Source organism: Cavia porcellus, unplaced genomic scaffold (genome assembly GCF_034190915.1).
Source record: "Cavia porcellus strain 051 isolate PalLab524CR breed Dunkin Hartley unplaced genomic scaffold, mCavPor4.1 scaffold_6, whole genome shotgun sequence".
NCBI classification, from domain to species: Eukaryota; Metazoa; Chordata; class Mammalia; order Rodentia; family Caviidae; genus Cavia; species Cavia porcellus.
Genome location: NW_026947489.1, coordinates 22,409,054 through 22,434,326, shown reverse-complemented (window position 1 = coordinate 22,434,326; position 25,273 = coordinate 22,409,054). Strand labels below are relative to the sequence as shown.

General features: G+C 41.6%; 1 protein-coding gene across 4 annotated transcripts in view; it reads left to right on the top strand.

Moving 5' to 3' along the window:
* The window catches only part of Crtc3 (CREB regulated transcription coactivator 3), a 108,674-nt gene that overhangs the window by 57,504 nt on the left and 25,897 nt on the right, over positions 1-25,273 (top strand). For all 4 annotated transcript variants that reach the window (XM_063250070.1, XM_063250069.1, XM_005006266.4 and 1 more), the window contains exons 3-6: positions 11,422-11,541; positions 19,424-19,485; positions 20,682-20,744; positions 22,233-22,333. In XM_063250070.1, coding sequence (XP_063106140.1) covers positions 11,422-11,541; positions 19,424-19,485; positions 20,682-20,744; positions 22,233-22,333 — 346 coding nt within the window. The remainder of the gene's footprint in view (positions 1-11,421; positions 11,542-19,423; positions 19,486-20,681; positions 20,745-22,232; positions 22,334-25,273) is intronic.

Below are 25,273 nucleotides of genomic sequence, written 5' to 3'. Positions count from 1 at the left end.
AGACTGGCCTTGACTCTTGATCCTTCTACCTCAGCCTTCCAAGTGCTGGGAGAACAGGCATGCACCATCATATTTTACTTTTAATCTCTAGTTTTTATTATGCTGATTTCACACTTCAGTATGGAGCATGGAGAGAATACAGAAAAGTGACTTCACAATGTTGAATACAAGATTGGGAATGTGGCTAGGGCCAAGCACTTCCTTAGCACATACAATACCATGGTTTAGTGCTCAGCACCCCAAACAAACTAACAGAAAAACACACAAGAGCAAAGCAATTAAAATCCCACAAAATACCCAATTTGTCATATAATTATTTCTCCTTGTCCATTTTAAGTGTACTATGTAAAGTAAATCCTCTAACTTAAGGAATCTGTTTAGTTAGGATGCTACTAGTAACGGTGCCTAACTCCACTTATGAGAGCCCTTGCCTGAGCTATACCTAAGCCGCTATCACCAGTGAGGACCTCTGAGAAACCTATAAAGATCAATTCTTAGCTCTATTCCTGAAGGCTAAGTAGCTTCACAGACTCCAAGGGCTCTGGGGTTAGGGTGTGATCCTCTGTCTTCTCAAAGTAAAGCCAGTGGAGGCGGGACTGCTAGGATTGCCTTCCAGTTGCCAGCCAAGAAAGTGGGGCATGTCCATTCCTTGCTGAGATGGTCACAAACAAGCTGTCAGTGCTGCCTGTGCCTGTGCCACATTAACCCATCCTAATGGGAGGCCCAGGCTGATAGTGCACACACCAGCTCACCAGATGGAGTAGTCAGTTTCCCTCCATTGTCTGTTCCAGGAGTGGGGCCTTGCAGATAAGAAGTGATTCCCTCCCTAGCGCCCCTGCCAATGGAATGCCAAAGCCAGCTTCATTTTGTTTTTAAGCAAGTAACCACAATCACTTGTAGCTCTGATTCAAATTCAGTGGGAAGTGTGGTTCCATGGACCAAGTCTCCTACTTTTGGTAGCCTGGTTCCTCATGGGAATGAATGATCTTTTGGTGATGAGTTTTTAGCAACTCCTATCTGGGTTGAAGCCTCAGGAGATGCTTCAAGGACACTACAGTTCAGTATGGAGCAGAACCTACCTGAAGCATGGCTGTGTGAACACACAGTGCCTGCTGGGAACGTAGTCTGTTCCCACGCTAGATGAGCATTGGTAGTTGGTGTGGCTGACCTGGAAGGTCGTTCCTGCCTTGTGCCTGTGTGAGTCCAGTGAAACAGGACACTATGTCTTCTCATGAGCAAGGAGCCAGATGAGGAAAAGTAACCCATGGTCTTTTAAATCAAAAACAGGATGTGAATTTTTTAAAACCCAACATGCTTTATTTAGAATTATCATGTGTTATTATTATATCTAACTAAATATTCCAGATTATTTTATTTTTTCCAGACACTTTTTCTCTAGTATTTTTCTAGCACCTTTGTGAAATTATAAACTTAATCTTGTTTTTTAAAGACTAACAGTGTGTGTGTGGGGGTGGGTTATAAAGCTGTTTTGTTGATTCCATGGTTGAAAACTTGGCCTTTATCTCTATTTTTAGCTTCTGGCTTGAACTCACTGGGTTAAAGCTGAAAAAAAGTACCGTTAATTTGTTATGGCATCATTTAAATTAAATAAGCTTTTCATTTGTAAATTTAAAATACATCCCAAAGTAAAGAAGAAAATAAAGAAACCCCATATGTATATGCATCACTAGTTTAAGTATTTTCAACATTTTGCCATTCTCCTTTCGTCTACTTCCCCCTTTTAATCTAAAGCACCAATCTCTCTTCAACTCGGTGAAGTGTCTCACCAGGTTTAATCTTGGCGGTGAATCTGGTGTGGTTTAGAATGCTGCAGTAAGGGGAACAGAGTGGGCCCCTTGTTGTGCCCTGCGCCATTTCCTAAAGCAGTGCTTTGACTCTTTTCCTCCTGGACCATCTGGGTGTTGGGATGCTATGGCTTTCCTCTCCCTCCCCTCCACCTTCCTTTTAACTGGCTTCTGGGTCCAATCCCTCCTATCCTGCCATGTCTTAGTTCAGTTGGTTTATCAAAAACCAATTCTTCTTCCATAGTTCTTTCCATTACCTTAAAAGCAACAAATGAGCTGCCTCTGGAGGAAGTCAGTGGGCAGAGCACCTTTATGCAGAGCAAGTGTCTACAGTCAGCAGCAGTAGCATCAGTTAAAAGGGGAACTCCATGCCGCCAAAGGCCGCTTCACCAGGCCAAGGTGGGGGTGGAACAGGCTGCTTTGGACTTGCCCTTTTCTGGGGGACTGGGCAGCAGGCCCTGAAAGACAGGAAAGTGGTTTAGTACTCAGGGTCTGCATTGTCCCCTGCTGTACCTACCCATGGTCATCCCTGAGAACTTTATTATGAAAAATTTTAGTTGTCCAAAACATAGAAAGTCTAGCATAGTAAAGCCTGTTTTAATAATTATCAGCACTTTGCCATTTAAATTTTTTGATTATACACCATAATAGTAAAAAGGAGTTTTGCATATGTTGGAGTACAAATTATAGACACATACCATTTTATTGTATTTAAATAGTAAATGAAATGGGATCAGAACTTGTCTTTTCTCTATACCCTACACTCGTCCGCTCACATTCTGGGGGACACACATGCCACTGTGAAACGTGCTTGTTGAAGCCTACTGTGTGGCAGACACTGTGTGGGTGAGGAGGCAAGAATGTGGAGGGAAAGGTCAGAGATGTCACTGCATACAGCCTGCTCAGCTAAGGAGGGGTCACTCTGCCTCTCCAAGAGAGAAGCCTCAGGGGGCCACTTTTCATTCATCTCTTCCTGTGTGGGGAGACAGCCTTCTTTTCATTCACTTCTTCCAGTATGGGAGCTGGCAGCATGAACTGGAGACCTCTCACACTCAACATACTTTATGTTTTGTGATTTCTTATTTGCCTCACTCTCTGTGATTGCTCTGATTGGTTTAAGTTTGATCTTAGCTACCTAAAACAAAACTCAGCCCTAAACATTATTATTGGTGTCATTTTCTGGAATAATCTTTGAGCTTGGTTTACCTAATTAACTTTCTTTCCCTTTCATATATCATTTGAAAATAAGGACTAGGAAGGGGCACGACAAGGGACATCAGCATGATGACAAGCCCATGGTCCACTGATGAAGTGAGTGCTGATAACTCCTTTGGACTACTCTGCCCTTAGCTCTTTCCATTCTTGCCTCACGAGCTTTTGCAGAATACTGGATTCCAAGGTCAGTAGACCAAAAAAGACTCGACCACTATTTGAAAAAAATATATCCATCCAGTTGTTCTGGGGCTCCAAGAGCCTAATAAGCCCTGCGAAACTGAACTAGAGCCCCCCCCCCCCAAAAGAGCCCTGGCCAGTCCCTGGGAGGAAGCCTGACTCAGCTGTCAGAACACTTGGGAACTTTGTGAGAGTTTTGGGAGCCAAAGACCCATCATCTGGCATTTGTGGCTGTCTGTCTATCATCTGTAAGTACCAGCAGTGGTCAGACTCTGACCCTGCACAGAGTAAAGAAAGCGTGGGACAGGAGGCATGGGAGAGGTGGCTTCTGGAGATTTGTCAAGTATTTATAGAGTCAGTTCCCCACCATGCTCCAAATATATAATGTCTCAACCAAACCACAAAGTTCTTTTTCATTCCACTCAGTTTATAAAGTGGAATTCAAATGGCTTCCTAACAAGGAGCCAAGGAAGTAAATTAACAGGATCCTTTTTATCCTACAGGGTCTTCCTCACTCCCTTCCATTGGAGGGGTGGTACAGGTTATCACTGTGATGACCTCCTGTGGGGTTTCCATGACAGGCATGATTGTTCCTTGGTTACTTTTGTCACCTCCCCAATTTAAAAAAGGATGCCTACAACATCTATTAACCATAGCCTGCATATGAATAAAGAAACCTTATTCAGGAGACCTGCTGTAACTCTTGATCTTGTTATGTTTCTGTTATTCCCCCTCAGAAATCTTTTTAGTCATTCAGGGCCAGTCATTCACCCAGTTGCCAGGAAATAAACTGAAGCCAGGTGTGGTGGCACATGCCTGTAATCCTCTAACTCTGGGAGACTGAAGCAGGAGGATCAGAAGTTTGAGCCTAATCTGCATAGTTTAGCTACTTAGCAAGACCCTATCTCAATACAAAAAAGACTGGGACTGTAACTCAGTGTAGAAGCCCTGGGTACAATACCAACTGCTACTGCAAAATAACAACAGACAAACGAAAATAAGATACAAATTAAAGAATTTTGTAATCCCAGCACTTGGAAGACTGACGCAGGAGGATGGCTGCAAGTTTGAGGCCAGCCTGAACTGCAGACTGAGACCCTGTCTCAAAAAGATAATGCTCCCTGACAAAACAACAAATACAAATTAACTAAACAATACCGTAGGCAAGCTAAGGGTCACATCCCTGTAGCCTGTGTACAAATATTCTTCCCCTTGATGTCTGGGAGTAGTAGTACTGGACAGCTCAAGGCAGACCAAGCATCTACTCATACAACCAGCATAGCAGGGGCAACATGGAGGAGGAAAAATGTTCAAGAATTCTGAATAATGTTCTAAGTATTCATGGTGAGAGAAATCACAATTTACCTGGTATTGGGGTCTGTGCCTAGATCCCTAGTTTCCCAAATGAGTGCATGGTGAAGGCCCAAATGAATGAGGCAAGTGGTATGATCTTTAGGGCTCCAGGAGGACCAAAACCCTCTGCAGAGTTCTTAACTCGGTGGCTGAGACAGACAATATCTTTGTGTGACCCGTATTTATTTAGTATTCAAACAAGGAAAGAGATAGAGTGGAAAATGCCAGAAACCTGAGCAGGACCTTGGGAGAAGTTCAAGGACCCATTTAAGCAACAGATGATGCTAATTAAGGAGAACTATCCTAGGAGAAAGTCTCCAGGTGTCCTCAGCTGTGGCATATCTTGCCCCCTGAGGCGTCTCCCTGTTTTCAGTTCAGCCATGCCTGGGCCAAGCCATAGCCCTGCACTTGTATTCAACCTCAATAGCTCCAACAACCTGGAATTCAGATTTTTATCTATGTTTGGCCAGTTTAGTGTTTTTGATCCTGGAATTGTTTTTCTCTAAGTCTACAGGTAGCACAGGCCTTCATGTGAGTCCCTGGGCACAAAAAAAGGAAGGGATAGAGGCTGGGAATGCCTGATTAGTGACAGCATAAAATGACACAGGAGTGGCAGCAGCCTAGAGTGTAGGTCAGTGCTTGGAGGTGCAGGCGAGAGCCTTGGGCAGTCCAGGACCAGCTGCTTCCAGGGTGACCTGATTGCTGAGCTGAGAAAAGACTGGCTCATAGCCCAAGTCAGGGAAAGGTGGAGTCTGGGCCTCCAGATGGCCAGCAGGGTGAACAGGCCATAAATGATGGTGCAGAACACTTTCTGAAGTGAAGCAGAAAGTATGAGTCTCCTGGAAGGCATAGATGTGGATTTCCAGACAGAAGCCTAGAGCTCCTGGTAGACGCAATCCCTAATAGGACCTGGATCTCCACTCATTCTTGCCACTTTCTGAAGCAGTTGTGAAAGAACACTTCTGAAGCACTCTGTTCTGAATGCCTTTATGAGCTGTGATCAAAAATGTGGCAAATGCTGATGTCAAGTTTCATCCAATAGAATGTTTTTAGCTCTTAAAAACATTATAGTGAATCCTCTTCCATCTTATTCATTGGATCTGGCACCAGGCAACTTTTGGCTGTGCCCTAAAGTCAAAAAGACTTTCGTGAAAGGTAAACATTATCATTGGTGTCTGGTTCTCATGTTCAGACCTGGGATTGGGTTTTCATAATTTAGGCTGGCCTTGAACTCACTGTGTAGTCCATGTTGGCCTTGAACTTGAAGTGATTCTCCTGCCTCAGCCTGTATACCGAAGAGGCCTCTACTCTTCATCAATGTCTGACTTTCATGTTCTGACCCAAGATAGGGCTTTTTAGAGCTTGAGCCCAAGGCCCTCCTAAAACTGTATGAAAGTGTGATGAAAAACTAGGGTAGTTTTTTTTTTTTTTTTTACCGGTACCAGGGATTGAACTCATGACCGCCTGCTCGCAAGGCAGGTGCTTAGCTGCTGAGCTAAACCTCCAACCCCAAAACTACGGTTTTAAAAAAATATATATTATAGTAAGAGACACATTGTCATTCTGGGAGTCCTCTTTTTGATTGTCTTAGTTGTGCTGTTATGTCTGCCTTCATGTCCTGAATGAATTCCAGATGTTTACCTTTTGTGGTCATTTTTACTGTCGGGGAGAGGCAGGTGTCCTACGGTTCCAGGTCTGGTGCATGAGGTGTAGGAGAACTCACTGCAGTGTTTTAGCTTGGCAGAAATTGCTGTAAACATAAACTATATAATGCTTTAGAACATAGCAAGACTAAAAGGCTAAGTGTGTTTGAAGTGAGGGAGAGGACTTTGAGGGAGATTAGTGGCAAGGTGTCTTTTTCTGTTAGAAAATTTCCCATATTTAAATGTTCACGGTATTTTTTTAAACTACATTGTGTAGGTGCCAGTTTGCAGGCTCTTTTACATTTATGTCTCCCTGCTGCCCCTCCAGAACAGTGAGGGCTCCCTCTCAGTGCATATCTCTCTGCCATCTCTATTCTGTGAACCAGCTTTGCAGCAGTGACAACTAATCCAGTAACTCTTGGACCTTCAACACTTCTCCTCCACTTGTATGTCAGTAGCTTCTGAGCACCCACCAAAGTTGTCCTCAGATTCTTCTCCTTCTGCAACTGAGGCTTCAGAAGGCACATCTGTTCAGGCCTGTTGGCAGGGTAAAAGGTAAGGTGGGTCCTAGTAAGCCAATAACCACATCAAGTCATGGGGCCCATTCAGCTTTTTTTAAACAGCCATTTGCTTAGGCTGTAACTGTTCAAAGAGGTGACATAGCCTGAGAAACAGGTGGGACCTAATACAGATATAGGTCCCCTGAACACATTTTGGAGCTCTGTGTTCTGGCGAAGCCCTTAACAGTGCTGCTCCTCTGAGTACAAAAGATCACTGAGGGTGACCTTTAATATGAAGCTTCCCAATGTGTTACAGCCTGGCCATCCATTCTCCCTCCCAGTGTCTAGGTATCCTTAGGACAGGGCAGATTCACATGCATGATTTCATTTTCCCAACAACCTTCAAGGAAGGAATTAGAGCTGGTTGTGTGACACACACCAGTAATCTCAGCAATTAGGAGGCTGAGACAGAAGGACTGATGAGTGTTCCAGGCCAGCCTGGCTAGGTAGTGTGTCCAAGATCAGTCTGAACCACTTAGCAAATCCCTGTCACAAGAAAAAAAGAGAGAGCGAGAGAGTAAGTAAGTTGAGTTAACAATACATTTTTAAATAATAGAATTTTAGCTCTCAGTAAATCAGAGTGAAAGCTGATAGGAGTAGAACACAAAATTAGGTCGCTGTATTGCTGAACCGGGGCTTCTTCACTCTTTTTCTGTTCTCTCTCTCTCTCTCTCTCTCTTTTGGTACTGGGGATTGAACTCATGACCTTGCATTTTCCAGGCAGACGCTTGTGCCACTGAGCTAAATCCCCAGCATCTTTTTCCTTTTTCTTGTGGTGCAAGGGTACTGTGCATGCTGCAAAAGTGCTTTACCACTGAGCTACAACCTCAGATGTGACCTCATTTTTACTGTATTATATTTTTTTGGCGCTGGGGTTTGAAGCTAAGAAGCACTAATCTATATCCCCAGCCCTTCTTACTTTATTTTGAGATGGAGACTAAATTACCTAAGATAGGCTTGAATTTGTAATCCAATTACTTCAACATCCCACATAATTGGGATTATAGACATGTGCTACCATGCCTGGATAGCTCTGGCCTCTTTACTTGGGGTGCTTCTCTGGTGAAACAACTGCTCCAACTCATTTGTTGAGCAAGGTGGGTCCCTGTTATTGAGGGAGCTAACACCAAATATAGTTTGGATTGCATTAATATCAAATACTACAGGGACAGGATGAGACTGTGCCATGGTGAGGAAGAGGAGAAAATAACTGATTGCAGCAGAGGCTGAGATTTCCTTCTTATTCCCAGTAATAAGATTTGAGCCAGCAGAAGCTAATGCTAAAGAGGCAATTGTAAACTGAAAATTCTGGCATCTTCAGAAATCCAGGTGACATTTCAAGAACTCTCTACTTTGGAGACCCCGTCTTGAAGGCCCTCACCCAGGTTCCCTGTAGGCTGGCCTGCTGGAGCTGATGATAGTAACCATTCTTTTTTTTTTTTTTTTTTTAATTTTATTTAAGGAGAAAAAAGAAAAAAAAAAACAGAAAAAGGGTACAAGTTATACAGAATTTCAGAAAAACTAAACAGTAGGCAATCACATTACATATTGTTAATTACATTTGTTAATTACAATTGTTAATTACATATTGTCATCTTAGAAATAGTTGTTCAAGTTACAAAATTAAAGCATATAGAGGGAACTTTCAAACAGTGAGACTGCAAACAGTTTTGTTCAATGATCCAACAAAACTCAGTAATATGATATCTATCTTATACACTTAAATATATATGTAGTTATATCCTTTAGAGCACTTTCTTTTCCTTTCTTTTGTACAATGACAATTATACATTTTGGGTTTTATTACTCCCACAGTTCTTATTACTTTTTTTTTTGAAGAAAGTAAAACCAAATGTGACATAATAGGACAGAGTCAGTCAAATCAAAAGGATGGACATAATACATAATGTAAAAACAAAATACAAGGTGATCAACAATGGTTACCATAATGCCTCTTGCTATGATAGTAACCATTCTTTAAAATACCGCAGTAAAACTTCTGTGTTTTCAAGTACCTTTAAGATTATTATACTGAATATATTAAGTTGATAGAAAACTGTCTTTTTTTTTCTTAGCACAAAGGCGTCTGTCTTTTAAAATTATCACTATTTTAGGGCTGGAGATTTAGCTCAGTGGCTCAAGTACTTGCCTGGTAAGCAAGAAGATTGGAACTGGTAAACTAAATTGCCTAGTGAAATAAAAGTAATTCCGAAATCCAATATGGGAAAATCCATATATGTTTAATCAAGGAACATTAGCGATCAGTTTGTAGCTAAAGGAGGCTCCTCTATAAAAATGTACTTAGTCATAGAAAGCTAGCTATTTTGTATATGACTCAATTTACTTAAAATTTGTTTTAAAAAGTTTATATGCATATAGAATTGTTAATTCACTGGATCTGTTCATCTCACAATATATAGAGATATCAGATATCACATTGTATACCATAAACAGATACAAATATTATTTACCTTATACCTTAATAAATTGTACCTTAATAAAACAGGAGAGCAGAGAAAAATATGTTTGCATATATTTAACAAACACATCTATTACATAATGTTGTATATATGTCACCCAGTTATGTGATATTTAATAGCCCAACCTAGAATTCATTTCTAGAACCATGACAAGGTTCTAGAAATGCAACCTTTTAAATTAAAATAAATTAATTTTTAAAAAGGCAGCCTTTTATGATTCAGTCTAAAAAATGTCAAGAATGTACCACATGCCCTGTTAAAACAAAGGATTTTTTTTTTCCTAAATCCATTTTATTTTAAGGCTAAAAAGAAAGAAGAAGAAAAAAAAGAAAACTACAACAAAATTTCAAAGCACATCCATCAGGGGCAACTATGGTACATACATTGTACATTTTTATCCCCAAGTCATTCACCCAGCGCACAAGATACCTGCATTCATTTGTTTGAACAGTATCAGCACAAATCTTTCCCTTTAGTGAACTCAGAGAAATCAGTGGTCTAGCTATCTTACCTATTTTTTATATATACACACACATATATACACATACATATGTTTTTTCTTTCAGCTTCTCACATTAATGAAACAATACAATGTTTATATGTGTGTCTTATTTATTTCACTAATAAGTATGAAGAAAGGATTTTGGATTTGTGTGACCTTATCTCAAATGTATTTATATCTCCATTGTACCTTTGGGAAACAGTGAGTTACATGTTTTCCACTTGCATTTGGGTAGTGTCCTTTTTCTCCTCCTTAACTCAAGGGTTGCAAACTCAGAAGTCTAACATCATGAGTCAATGAAGTGATCTGGGTGTAAAGTATTAAAAACAGGAGAGTGAACCTGGGCATAGTGGTACATGTCTGTGTCCCAGCTACTCCAGAGACTGTGAGGCAGAAGGATTGCAAGTTTTGAGTCCAGCCTCACTTGGCAACTTAGTGAGACCCTCTCTCATAGTGAAAATTTTTTAAAAGGTCTTGTGGTATATAACTCAGTGGTGCTTGCCTAGGATGTGTGAGGCATGGGGTTCAACCCCTACCACCAAAACTCAAAACAAAACAGCAAAACAGGAGAATGTCCTCTCTCCAGGAGCAGCTGTTGTCATGTGGGAATGTAGACCATTGTGGCCAGGCTGTTTGGATTTTTCCCTAGGAGCCTCAAATCTGAATTTAATTATATTTTATTTTTGTTTCCAAATCCATTTTATATCCAGGAGAAAAAGAAAAAAAACTAAAAATTTCAAAATACATCAATTGGGGACAATAATGGTACATACATTGCACATTTGCATCCCCAAATCACTCACCCAGAGCTTAAGACATCTGAATTCAATTGTCCGAACAATATCAGTACAAATCTTTCTCTTCAGTGAACTCAGAGAAATCAGTAGTATAACTATCTTAACTATTTTTTACATATATATGCATACACATACTCATGTACATATGTTGTTTCTCAAATCTGAATTTTAACATTGTGAATCCAGTCAAAACTTTTAAAGGACACTGTGTACACTTAATAGGTTGCCAGCTTATTTCTATTTTAAATACACCTCTTTTATATTTCAAATATTTTTCCTAGTTTTTGGGAGTTGGTATATGAATCCATAGCGCTCCCCCCGCCCCCAGTTCTTCATCCTAATGGTGATAACTTCTTTTTTTTTTTTCAATACTAGGGATTAAACACTAGGCTTTTGCTCTGAACCATATCCCAGCCCTTTTTTTTGTTTTGGTACCAGGGATTGAACTTGTGACCTTCCACTTGCCAGAAAGTGCTTGTGCCACTGAGATAAATCTCTGGCCCTCCCAGACCTTTTTAAAGTTTTGCTTTGAGGCAGAGTCTCACTAGGTTGCTAAATTGCCCAGGCTGGGCTTGAATTTATAATCCTCCAACCTCAGTTTACCAAAGTGCTGGGATTACAGACTTGTTCCCCTGCATTCAGCACTGCTTAGCTCTGTATCAACTTTATGTGTCATTCTTTCATCTTAATACACTAAAGGCTATTTTTAAATTATTCTGTAATTATATAGAAACTGCTACATGCTGTATTATTTTTCTTGACCTACGGCACACTAATACACAATAGAATTGTAAATTGAGTCTTTTCATCTGTTGTTACCAGTGGTTGTTCTTGAGAGTAAGTGGCAGTTTTGTGGTTAGAGACTAACTCTTTTCTCTTTCTTCTGCAGCCATCATTTCACCAGGCTGACAATGTCCGTGGGACCAGGCACCACGGGCTGGTGGAGAGACCAGCCAGAAATCGCTTCCACCCGCTGCACCGAAGGCCTGCAGACAAGCCAGGGCGACAGATATCCTTTTTACTATCTGAGGGCAGCATAAGTTTTGAGTGTTTGAAGGGTTTTTAGGATTTATCATCCCTGTACTTCTCTTGTGGCCTCAATATCCTCATTTTATCTGATGAATAGAGACAATAAAAGTAAATGAGCTCAAAACCAGAAACATCTCTATGGCCAAATTTGGAAAGACTCTTGTGGGTCTTTGCTTTATGAAACAATTTGATAAAGCTGAGTTTAATGAGATAACTGAATATAAATGTGTAATTTACCTCTATCAGGAGACATTTCAACATCATCAGAAATCAGCAAAGTCAGAGTTAAGCCTAACATTGAATCAAGTTAGATTTTTTCTATTAAGCAAAAACAGATAGACAGATTTGTGATTTATTTTTATTTCTGTTGACTTGCTAACCTGGTTTTGGTAACTTAAAAGGTGAAATCTCTTATAATTTTCTATTTGTAGAATTTCAAACTTAATAAATGACAACCAAAATATAAACTTGGAATTTAGAGAAATTCTGATCTAGTGATCTGTACTTGACACTGAACTATGTTGCTGAGAGCAATAAAGAAAAGGAGACGACAAATTCATCTGACAGTTTCATTAAACCGTTGCTTGTTAGGAAGCAGAGGAGTAGGATGGTGGGGTGAGGACGGGATCATTGATGTGTGACAGGTGTAGAGCTGAGGTGCTGGAGACACAGAATTGAGCTGGGTGTCATGGGAGAGGGCCCAGAGGTATGCTAGGGACACTTCACTTTCACTTCACCCTTGTCAACCCACAGTAGGGTGGAGAAAGGAGGACAAGGTGTGGCGCCTCACCCTGCAGAGACTACATTTTTGGCAATGATGGCAAAGCTGGCTTCATAGCCTAGAGACCAGGAAGTGGAGGATGGCACTGATGTTACTGAGCACCTACCCATGACAAGCACTGCATTGAGCAAGTGATATGTCATTTGGTCCTCAGAGCTCACTGAGTCATTTATTTTGTTAACATTCATCTTCCCATGAGAAAACTGACAATCCAAGTGACTTGCTCAGGGTCTTGCTGCTGTGGTCTTGGTCCAGACCCCCTGACAGCCCACACTGTTCACTCCCTTGGCGTGATAAGGGCTGTTGACACAGAGACTCCATGTGAGGAATGATAGGGGCGCACAGAGAAACCCCTGAAGTTCTTTCTGAGGTGAGGATGAGGATCTGGGGATAACTGATTCCTCCCTCTCTCATGCCACAGTGTTTGGTCCACAGAAATACCTGCCTTGCAGCTTTGTACTTTCTGTAGCCATTTTCAGGGAGAATGAAAGTGGTAAGTCATCTTGAGAATTCCTTTTTGGAATGTGTGGTAACTTGGACACAGTACAAAAAGTAATAGGGAATTAGGGAAATTCAGTTAACTCACCTTTATCTCAATTGCTTGGAATTTTCAAACTAAAGTCAGTGTTTCTTTTCTTGATTTAACAGTATGCTTTTTTCAATTTTTCAGTTTCCTCTTTCTCTTGTCAAAGCTCTTGTATGTATTTTACTATATTGTATATACAGCATATAAAAAGTATACATGGCCATCACAGATACTTTTTGAAGTAAGTATAGCCTAAATATAGGTATATACACACATACAACTTTATTAATGAAGAGTAGAAGATGGAGAAATTGAAGAAAAGAGAAAAGAGTTGTTCATTTACTTAAAAACAATTCACAAAGTATCTACTACCAGCTAGGCAGCTGTCTGAGACCTTGTAGACATAACAGCAGACTGCCATGGTCCCTGTCTTCCTGGGCTGCTTGCCTAAGGGAAGAGGCTGAAGCCAATGGTGATCTCACACACGGTAATAGAGACCACGACATGTTGGTGTGGGAGTGGGCACACAGGAGGGTCTGCTCAAGCCAGACTTGGGAACAGCAAAGGAGCCTGAAGGGAACCTCCTCACCTTCAAATGAATACACAGATAAAGCTATTTGCCAGAGAGTATGAGTCTGACTCATAGGTCATGAGCCATTTCTCTGTGATCTCCTGTTAAGCCCCTAATTGGGGTCCTGGCACTGAATATCAATGCAGAGAAAGTTCTTTGGCCCATGGATTCCCACAAATGGGCAGTGAGTCTTTCGGGAATAAAGAAACCATGTGCTCCAACTGAAATATAAATATGGGGTGATTGTACACCAAAGATGTTATTTATTCAGTAGAGCTTAGAAGGGGCGAATCGAATCCTTTTCTTTCTTCACCTGCATTCTGTGTGTTGTAAAGTAAGTTGTTAAAATTTATTGCTTTTCAAAAAAAATTTATTGCTTTTCACATTTAATTAAGTTTTATCATTTAGAAGTATGAAAACTGGATTGAATTTCTGTTGGTGCAAACAAAAGATGTACACAAAATTCTCTTGTTTATGATTGTTTCTTGGATGGGGAATGATTTTAGGATGGACTTAGAGAAGAGTTCAGCCCAGGAATATACTGATCCCAAATAAAACAGACATTGTTCCACACATACTTGGGCTTCTTCCTAGAGTGGGCAGTCCAGCAGACAGAGGCTGGGCACAGTGATTCCTTTGGTAGTGGGTGGCTGCACTGCAGATTGCCAGGGCAGTGGGTTGTGCTGATAACACAAGCAGTAATAAGCAAGACCAGGACACTGCCACTGCTTGGCCCTGCCCCCTACGTGAGGTCCGGGGAGTGGAGCCACCCGTGATTGTCTCTGGCCAGGCTGGGCTCTGAGCTCAGAGTAGAAGCTTGTGAACCTCCCTGTGGTGCCCATGCCTATAGCAGCCCTCTCACTCCTCACTCCTGAGGGCAGCAAATACAGTTCACCCCAAAACCATCTTGTCAAGTTTCTGAATTATTTCAAGAAGGTTGCAGCAAATGAAATATTTTCTTAGACCTGTGGTAATGCATTGGAAAAGAAGAGGGTGAACAGAATAATCACTGACAGTGTCTTCTAAATCCAATTTGTATTTTGAAGAAGAGAAAAATAAATGTTAAGGAACTTTGCCAACAAAGTAGAAGGTTCACTAGTGGGAATGGGCCTAAAGAGATGGCAGAATTATGGGGACCCTCGTCTCTGGAGTGGGCCTTGCTTTGAAATTTTGAAGCACAGACTTGTAGGACACTATTTCTTGATGTGGGTAGCCTGTTAAATTTGAAAAACACAGTGCTCTCTGTTCCCTCTTGGAGCTTCACTGTGCACTGTGGTGCTTGGAGAATTCTCATAGGTAAGACACTTCCTATCTGTAACAGAATTTTTTTATTTGCAGTACATAATGATTACTTTCACTGTGGAGAATTAGTACATGTACATAACACATCTCAGTTCCTTCCCTCCACTGTTCCCTTTTTGCTAGCATTAGTTTCATTTATTTATGTTTATAAAGTTAATTATCTTATTTAGATTAGCAGCTAAACTACAAGCCAAAGAACATATAAAACACATAAGCCGGTCATACTAAGTAAACCTCCTTTCTTTAATCCAGGATTTCCAAAACTTATGTGATCATAAATATCTAATTTTTACTTAACAATCATATCATCTTAAAGGATAAGATCTTTAGAGTTTTAAGAAAAAAATATTACACATGCAGCCTATTTGCCACTCAGCATGCTGAGAGAAACAGGAAAATAAAAAGACTCAAACATCCCAGTCATATACCTACCTCTTAAAATTTAACTTTAATATGTAAACTTCAAGGACATAATTAGAATTTGAGAGACAAGAGGACAGAGAGTAACAGTAAGGACATGGTTGAGACATTCAGTAGAACCACACTTGAGAAGTTTTATACATTAAATTTGACCCAAGAATGTATCTAGGTTGATGGGTTCTATGAAGTGGGCTCCAAGTCCACTTACCCCACAACTGCACGGAAAGTCAGAGGCCCACCTGCACACTGTGTCCTGGCAGCACATGGTGGCTGAGAGAATGGGACAGAAAGTGACCAGCCTCCATGCTCCCTGCCCAAGTGTACTTGCTGCATGGAGACAGGAAGCCAAGAGAATAACCTAGCCCTTCACAAAAAGACCGAGTGGGACTTGTTTTGCACTTCTGTGGCCCTGGGGATAGCTGGCCAACAGATGTCCTCTCGCATCAAAGAAGAGCTGCTCTACTTTGTCCGGTGAAAAAGTGAGGGCTACCTCCTGTGACCTTCCTAGTTTGTGAATTGTGAGGATCTGGATCCCTGTTGTTGATGGATTGAACTCCCCTTGCTGACCAAGGCAGAGGGAACAGACTGGGATGACTCTGAGACTCCAATTGAGCATGTAGATGAATGGCCCCTCCTTAAATAAGATGGAGCATAAGAAAGGCAGATGGCAGGTGAGAGGAGGAATGATCAGTTTGATTTTAGGGGCAATCTTGGGTGTCTGGTATACTTTTAGAAGAGAACCTCAGCAGGCAGTTGGAAATAATGGCTTGGAGTTCTCAATTATTGGAAGCTGAAGACATGAAATTTGTGTGGCTGGACAGGAGCCATGGCAAGACTGGAGTTGACCAGAAGGAACGTGATGACCAACTGACTTTTCTGCCATAGGGAGCCATTGTCTGTCTCAGGGGATGCCCTTCTTGCATGTCTGTGTCAAGTTTCGTCTCTTGCTGTTCCTATTCTGCCTGGTACTGAGTGGCTCCAACTCCCTTCTTCCCATCCTGTCCCTGAGAGGGCAGTGCAAGAAGCTATGGGCTAAGGCTATGAGGGGCATTCTGCTGGCCGCAGGGAAGCGGAGCTGCTTGAGGGAGCTGCAGAAGAGCATATGACAATCCATAGTAATTTGGACTTTTCCGTTTCCATCCACTGTGGCCACCTCTCCCTTGCTTGTGTTTTTCATTATTCCTCATTTTGGCTTACCTAACTGAGCAGCTACATGAGAAGGCAGGCAGGATCAGTGTGGTTTGTTAAGACTCTGTATCCAGCAGGTCTCTTTGTATGCTGTCACCTAGTAGGCATTCCAGAATTGCTTGTTGAATTAAAGGGCAAATTCAAGTTTACAAATGAAGGTGTTTTCTGCCTTGAGGTCATTCCAGTATAGAGAAATAATTCACATCTACCTGAATATAGTTTTCTGAAATCTTTGAAAAGAACAGAAAGAAACCTTGTCTAGGTTTTCCTCCTATCAAATTTAATTGTAAGCTTATAATATTAGTGGGGTCTTTTGGTGCCCATGGGTTTTAGGTTTTAGAAAATCACCAGATTAGATAAGACTAGAAGAAATAAGAGCACTCAAAAGTCAGAACTGTTAATACCTTAGAATAATCAAATGCAAAGTTTCAGAAATTTACTGTGTTTTCTTGTTGCTAATACATACCAGGAAGTTAAAAGTGCTAACTTATACATCAACATTGAATTACCAATGTTCAATCCTTATATTACCATTATACCACTTCCTTCTCATTCGAATGCAATGTATAGTTGGACTTCATGACTAAAGTTGGCAGTGCACTGAGAAAAGTGGTGAAGAGCTGCTTCATGAAATATGCTTTTCTGGGTAGAGGGTCGTCCAGCCTTGCAAAAGAAAGGAAGGCAGATAACCACAGGTTGTGAGATTCAGTGCTTCCTCCCTCAAGGCGTTGCCAGCTGAAATACTAATCTGTTTCATGTCATAAGGGCCTTCTTATTTCCCTAGTATCTTTTTCTTTTGTGTCTCCTACTGTGTTGTGTTCCAGTCGGCACTTCACAAACATTCAGCCAAATAGTTAAAGTTGAAGAAATGTCTCCCTGGAAAATACTTCTGTTTTATTTTGCTGGCTCAGGGTCAGATTAAGAAGTAAGATAATGAGACAAGACAGAGAAAGTCAACTTTAGGTGAGACTTTCTTGGCAGAGGAAATGGTTTACACTAAATCCATAAGGTCTCATTAGTGCCTACATTTGCTAATTCCAGGTTCTTTAGACACTTGAGATGCCTGCCCAAGCCTGTAGGCCAGGTCCCATTTCCTCCTAGCTCAAGCCATTTGGGGCTTTTTTTCCTAGACCCCGCCCTTCCAAAAATACTCAGAAATATTCTGTTTCCTGGGGCACTCAGGGCTCATGCCTTGTTTCCTGAGAAGCACATAGAACCTTGAGCTTTGGCATCAGTGAGTTGGCTGTGACCTTGACCTGCCATGTCAGGTGTGTGACCTTGGATTTTCAGCTCTTCTAGGACTGATCCTGAGTTTCTCCAGCTGCAAGATGGTAGATAATATCATCTGCCTTCCAGGATTGTTACTGAAATGGCATGAGAGTACAGGCTCACCAGGACAGGTCTGACATATAGTAGATGCTTATCTCCATTTTTCAGACTTTTTTTTTGAGATAGTTTTACTATGTAGCCCAGGCTGGTCTCAAACTTACAGTGATCCTCCTGCCTCAGACTTCTGAGTACTGGAATTATAGGCATGCACTACCACACCCACTCAATTTTCACATTTCTGATGCCTAGTGTATACCTTGTATCATCTTTATGATTTCTACCTTAAGAAATAAAGGTTTGAGATCAAAGGCATTATTGGTACCCACCAAATACATATTTTCTCCAACAGTAATATAGGAGACTGAAAGAGTGGGTGTGGATTTGTTGAGGATGGTAAGGGGTAAGCTAGGCTTTGGGGGAGGCTGTGTTCCACCTAGGAGAGGAAAGGGAAGTGACACGCACAAAGACAAAGAGGCAGTGTCTATGTGGAACCCATACAGCAGGGTGGAAAGTAGATCAGCACCTTGTAGCTAAATTGTGGAGCACAGTTACCAGGCCAACAAAGGTGATACTGCCTTTCAGTCTGAAGAGAATCCTCAAAGCTTTTTAATTAGCAATAATTGTATCTTGGATAAGCTTCATTGGCTATGATACTGTCACTGCACAAAGCTAAGTATTTTTTAGCAAGAGAATAAAATGATTATAAAATGTCTTAGCACTATGAGTGGTGGTACATGCCTGTAATCCTGGCACATGCCTCTGGGAGGCTAAGGCAGGAAGATGGCAAGTTCAAGCCCAGCCTAGACAAATTAGCGAGACCCTGTCTCAAAATTTAAAAAGTCTAGAGATATAGCTCAGTGCAAGGGCCTTGAGTTCAATCTCTAGTACCACCAAAAAATTAAAAATAATGCCTTAAGACAATTCTATTGGTACAAATATGTGAATCAGTGCGGACAGCATCCTGTATTCAGAATGTATCATGCAGCATTCCCTTGGCTTCTGGGTGTTTCTGGAATGTGTTCAAGCCTATGCCAAACCCAGTGACTGATGGGGAATTTATAAACAGAGCCTTTAACAACACCAGGAAGTTTACATTTCTCCACAAATCCAATACAGCTCTCTTTTGATGATGAGTAATAGGAACTACCTGAACTTGGAAAGAGGATATTTATTCCTTATGTCACTGCAAGTTAAGGACAATACCCAAGGAGCCATGTAATATCATGTACTCTGTCTCTATAGTGCCACATCTTTGTTGACTTTACCTGTAGACAAGTTTCCCATAGACAAGACTGCAATAGCAGTGGACTGTCCACCCCAACAGGGGCACCACTTCCCCCAGGGGGCACTCTGCTGGCTCCTCATTACCTGAGTCCACCCTGGGCCTATCATTGCCTCCAGGGGCATGAGGGGGCCTGACTGGAAATAACTGGGCTAGTTGCAACCAGGGACCAGGAAGCCTGTGTAGAATGACAGCCTTCCGAGGTGTGGGGTGGGAAAACAAAAGGTGTTGTTCAGGCAGAATGTAAGAATCACACCAAGCCCATTGTGCCAAGACAGCACTGTTAGAAGACAGCAAAAGACTCCTAGTAGAGGTTGGTAAGAATAAGTCTCAAAGAAAAGCTGTCAGATATGGAGATAAAGATGAGAACTCAGACCTCAGTTGTCTGACCCTTCACAATTTTAGCCTCTTAAATCTGCTGCAAGTTTCCATTAATTTTATTTTCCTTTATTAAAAATTCTACTTTGATGGAGGTACATTTGGAGCCAATTACGCTTCACAGCCTCTGGATGAGAGTTGGCCAAGGTAAGCAAGCTATATTTCGAAGATATCTTAAACGGTATGAGCTTTTTTTTTTATTATGGTATAACTTTATTACCTTGAATGTTATTTTAGAAATTTTTAATATAAAACAGAATCAACTCCTAAAATTTAAGTCTTTCTATGTATAATCATGGACTGGTATGAAAGTACAAAGTGAAAAGTTACTTAAATAAATCTAAACCTTCGTACTTAAAACCAAATAGAAACACAGTTAGAATACATTTGCCAACAGGATACTTTGGTTTGATATATATTTGAGACATGGAAAAATAAGCTACTTTTCTCAGAGTGTCTTAGTAAGCTACTACAAGAAATGAAAGGCTCCTAAAATGGTATTTGTGCAGTGTGTTTGATTTAGAGTCTCTGACTATTTTTGAGCCCAAGATAGAGGACAGATTATGAAATTAACTGAAAAGAACTGCTGTATTGTTACATGTATGGTACCATTTTCAGATCACATGGTCAGATTTGTGGGTATCTGTGATGTATCTATCAAAAAACTTCAGGTCTCTGGGTTAGGGTCTTTTCTCCTTTCATTCTCTGGGCAAATACTGACTACTCACTGCAGATAATCTAGTCTGGATTGGGGAAGGACACAGATATGGAAAAGAGTCGACCTCTACCTCAAGTAGGTTTTCAGCTATCCTTAAAAATCCTGGGACTCGGAATTTTAGGATAAATACAATATTTTATCTTTAAAAAGTGTTAGTTTTTAAACTGATAGCTTTCTTATGTATAGCCAAGAAAAAGTATCAAAACTCTTGCACCCAGGTTGCTAAGCCAGCCCCTATACATGTACCTAAGCTACATATAAGAAGTAATTTTTGACGTAACTGGTGTAAGACCTCAAATCCCCTCAAAAGGAGTCAGAGATTTTGCCAATTTCAAAAGGCATTCAAAGATGCTTGTTTGTAACTCCTACATACCCAGCTAACCTTCTTCTTAGGGTTTGTGATAATTATCCTGGAAATCAGAGATGCCAGGCACTGCGAGATTGTTCAGTCTGGCCTCATTTTAGCAATGAAAAGCAAAATGAGCAAGGTGTAGAGTGTTGTTTAAGTGACTCTGAGGTCAGGCAGCTAGATGAGTAGAAGAACCAGTTCACAGACTCAGGTCTGAGATCTTCCTTTGCTCCAGTGTATTGAACTTTTTTTCCTTTTATGTTCTGGTTTCTAAAGGCAGCAGCCTTCTTGGAAAGAAGAAAAGCATCCTGGGTTCAGATTAACGTCTGCTCTTAACAGGTACATGGGCCATTTCCTAATAAAAGTAAATTGATTGTCTTTATGTTTCGGATGTGTTGTCCAACTACAAATGTGTTTGTCAGTTGTGTTTGTGTGGAATGTTAACAACAAACCCCCATTTACTGGTCAACAGGGCACAATACAGCACAGCGTAAGAACATGAGGCCTGGTCACCATTGGGTGTGGTCACCAGGCTTGCCTCTTACCATGACCTTGAGCAGATTAAACTTTTGTATGCCTTAGGTTTGCTCATCTGAAAAATGGAGGTAATTGTGTGACCATGAACTGATTGAGAGAACTGAATGAGATAGTATGTGGGAAGCATAAGTGTTCAGTAAAATCAACTGTTCTGATCACATTGGATCGTACTCTAGGAGTAAGTGTTCTTCCTGCATCAGTTTTCTCAGTCCTGCAATACACTGGATATGAATGTCATTTTCTGGTTGATGAGGCTAAATGACAGGGCTTCTGAGCTGATGTGTAAAGGGCCTGGACATTGAAACACACACACACACACACACACACACACACACACAAATCCTGAATAGTGCAGAATTTTAAACGTATCCAGAAGACAGAAGATTGTGGAAAACCCGTTAGGCCCGTCCCTTAGCTTCAGTCTTGACCACCATTCTACCAGTCTTGTTTCTTCCTTGCCCCTACCTCACACTCTAATTCCACAAAGTATCTCATCTGCAAGTCTCTCTAACAGTAGAAGACTGATGAGAGCATTCAAAAAGAAAACATAACTGGAATGCCATTGTTATACTTCACAAAATTCACTGTAATTCCTTATTGTCTAATACCAATCTGTACCCACACTTTCCCACTTGTCTCTGCATTTGACTGCTATGCACCTGAGTGTCCTTGAATGTTTGGAGGTGCTGGTGCTATACATAGGTGTGTCTGTCCATCTAGGGCAGCTCGAGGGCCTTCTCCTCAGTTCTTTTTTTTTTTTTTTTTTTGTCTTTTTCGCTGTCGGCTAGAGTTTGCTAGAACAGATTTAATATATATTGAAAAGAAAATAAAAGGTAGGCTCATGATGGGTGCCTGTGGAATCAGGAGTAGCAGAATGCAGAATGGCCACTTACCATTCAGGGTACAAGCCTATTGGTTGGTGCCACCCACATTCAGGATGGGTCTTCCCTTCATAGCTTGCAGCATCCTTGTCAGTCACCTGCAGACAAACCTTACAACTATGCTGTACTGTTCTGCTGGGCAGTACTTCATCCATCCAAATTGACATATCACAGTAAGCTGTCACAGTCACCATGCTATCTGCTTCAGTGTCAGGCTGAGTATAGATCAGTCTTCCTTGAATATGGCGACCTTCCAAGTAAGGGACTTACGCTGGGTCCCTACTCTTCATTGTGTGGATGACTATAAGTCCTGATTCTTGCCTTCTTTCCTGTGGCTAATAGTCAGCAAACAATACTACATGTCATGATGGAAATGGATTTTCAGCTAGATCTGTCCTTTCCTCCTTAGGACCAATTCCGATTCTGCTCTTCATACAAGTGCACTGAGCACCAAGCCTCAGGACCCCTATGGAGGAGGGGGCCCATCAACCTGGCCTGCCCCGTACATGGGTAAGATGCAGTCCCTGGTTGCAGCACTGCAGAGAGCAAAGCTTATGCAGCATACGCTCTTCTCTGCTTCAATGACCTTTGGGGAAAATCTCCCTGCAGGGGAGGGGTGTGCATTTGAGGTGAAGTCCAGATACATGTCTTTCCAGCTTCTTCCCTGGCAAGCGCTGCTTTGTGGGCATTTCTGGGCTCTCATGCTTTTTGCTTGCCCAGGCACCAGCCGTTTCCAGGCACTCAACACCATCATGTGGGCACTCACAGTACTTCCTTACTGTCTCTCTTTCCAGCCTTATACCACTCTCTTCCAGTCGTTTGGCAGCTCCCTAGGTCCTCTTTTCATAAGACTAGGCTGCAAGAAAGTGTGCTTTTTTGTGGGTCTATGGAATGGTTTTGACTGAGCCCCAGAATGAGGTAGTCCACATAAGTGGGGGGCTATTCTCCAGGAGACTGAGGACACAGGACAGAGTGGAGGAGAGGTGGCACCATCCCATTTGCCTTGGGCTTGAGTGAGGCAAAGGAGCAGGGCCAGGAGTAACAGAAGTGGAAGGAAAGCAGCCTTGTGCTGCCTTCCACCATCTGCTTCCAGAGTGAACCCAGATATGTACCTCTCATTCTCCTGTTGAGACCCTCAGTGCTAAGTCTCAACTTGAGGCAAAGGGATATAGCTCCCAAGAGCAACATGTGTCCCAGGATCTGGCCCCCGCCTGCCCTCACCCGCCTCTTCCTGCTGTTTAGCTGTGTGAACTACTTGGGTTTAACTGCTTTTCAGGCCTATTCATGTTTCTTCCTCTCATGATTCAATCCTGCCCTATCTGGCCAATATCCTGTGGTCTATCAGCCTCAGCTGGTGTCCACGTTTCTGTCCTTTTGGCCTTTTGCCCTATGTTGAGTCAAACTAATATGTTCAAACTACTGCGGCTGCTATGTAGGTGCTCTTAGGATTTGCACACTTGACTGCTTCTTTGTGGAGACATGTTTCTCTCCCTTTGCTTAGAGTAGATTCTTTTCTTTTCTTTTTTCCATTACTGGAAAATTGAACCCAGGGACTTCACACAGATCTATGTCCTCAGCCATTTTTTTTATCTTTATTTTGAGGCAGGCTGGGCTTAAATTTGGGATCTTCCTGTCTCAGCCTCCTTGAGTTATGAGATTTTAGATGTACATCTTCATGAGTAAGGAAGATTTCTTAAATTCAGCATCTTAACTAGTGGTCTTGTTTTCTCCAATACCTTGCACAGAGGAGGCACAGAAGAGCCCTTACTGATGGAGAGATACAAGGATAATAAGCAGTGGCCTATATGTACGAATCCCTTGCTAAAACACTAAGTGCTGACATCTAACATGCACCTGAAAAAGAGGCCTTCTGAACCTGCATTTCTGGTGTTTATGAATTAGAAAGGACAATGGTCTGGAGTTACCTATTTTACATACAGATTGACTCCCAGAAGTGTTGGGAATAATCTTTGATCCAGATACCAGCTTTTCTGGTTTTCCTTACCTCAGGAATATTTAAAGTCTAATGTCTATCCTTGTGAAGGGATGTTCATGGTCTCTTTTCCTTGCTTGAGGAAGGATGCAATTTGATGGTAACAGCTGCTATGTTTGTTCTCTGGTACAGTTCAGAGACAACTCCATGTGCATGCATGATCCTTTGTGGCATCTGCAAGCTTTCAGCATTAGGTGGGGTGTCTGCCTGTTTTTCTTCCATACACAGGGCTGTGAGAATATGTGGGCAGTGGTACTGGAATCAGTCCTGGGGTGGTGCTCATGGCTTACAGAGGCTGGTGTGTAGGAAGACAGAGCAGGTCAACTGCAGGCTCATGGGGCCACATACACAAAGCCTGACAATTTGGAGCTTGTGCTCAGGGGGAGGGGGTTCTGCAGGTACACTAGGGCTTTGTAAGGGACCAAAGGCTTAGAAGGAACAAGGGAACCAGCAGTGGTTAAGGAGTCTTTCAGGCTTGCTTAGGTGGGTACCTAGACTAAAGTGTTTATGCTGAGTGATGTGGCCTCAGAGGGAAGAGGTGAGAAGTGTGAAGATGAATAAGAAAACAAAAGGCACAAAAATTGATTCAGGCAGACAGAAGTTTCAGAAAGAAAGAAAAGAAAAATTGCAGGGCATGATAGTACACATCTATACTCCTAGCACTCTGGAGTTGAGGCAATAGGATTACTGTGAATTCAAGGCCAGCCTGGGTTATATAGTGAGCTCAAGGCCAGTCTGAACTACATAATGAGACCCTGACCCCAAAAACAAAAACAAAAAAAAATAAAAGAAGGTAATCCTGGACAAGGGTTCCTAGCTGACCTGAGAATCTTGGCCTCTCCTTTGCAAATCAACAGTTAGAAATTGTCAGGCCACAATGTCTGACATCCATGGAAATGTCCAAGCTCCCAGCTTGGCTCAGATATCGGCTGTATGCTGCCCTGCTTTTGCCGTGCAAGGATTGCAGAACTCAGAAACACACCCAAATATGGATGTGTTTACATGGGAAAGCCAGTGTGTTTAAAGTATTATTCAAGTCTCCAAGGATGGGAATTATTTATGGAGAATTATATTTGTTGGTGGGAGCTATTTTAAATAGTTTTATGTATTTTCCCCCTGTAATTCATTAAAGTTTTTCATTTTCTTTCCTTTTGGATTTTAAAAATACCAACTAGCTTCACAAAAAGGTATTTCTAGTTATAAGACCAACTAAATAAATATTTTAGAAAGTGATGGGAAAATATAGTGGAAGCCTGGACCGAGGTTCTGGAGGAGGAGCGATAGCAGCTATGCTTTCCTGGGAATTCTACACCGCTGTTGTTACTGTTGGGAGTGATGACAAAAGAGCATCTGCTCACAGCTGAGCTACATGAGCAATAAACTCTGATGCATTCGTGAGTTGAGGTTTGTGTCCCCAGAAAATGAAGCCATTAGTTTGATACATGTTCAGTAATTTT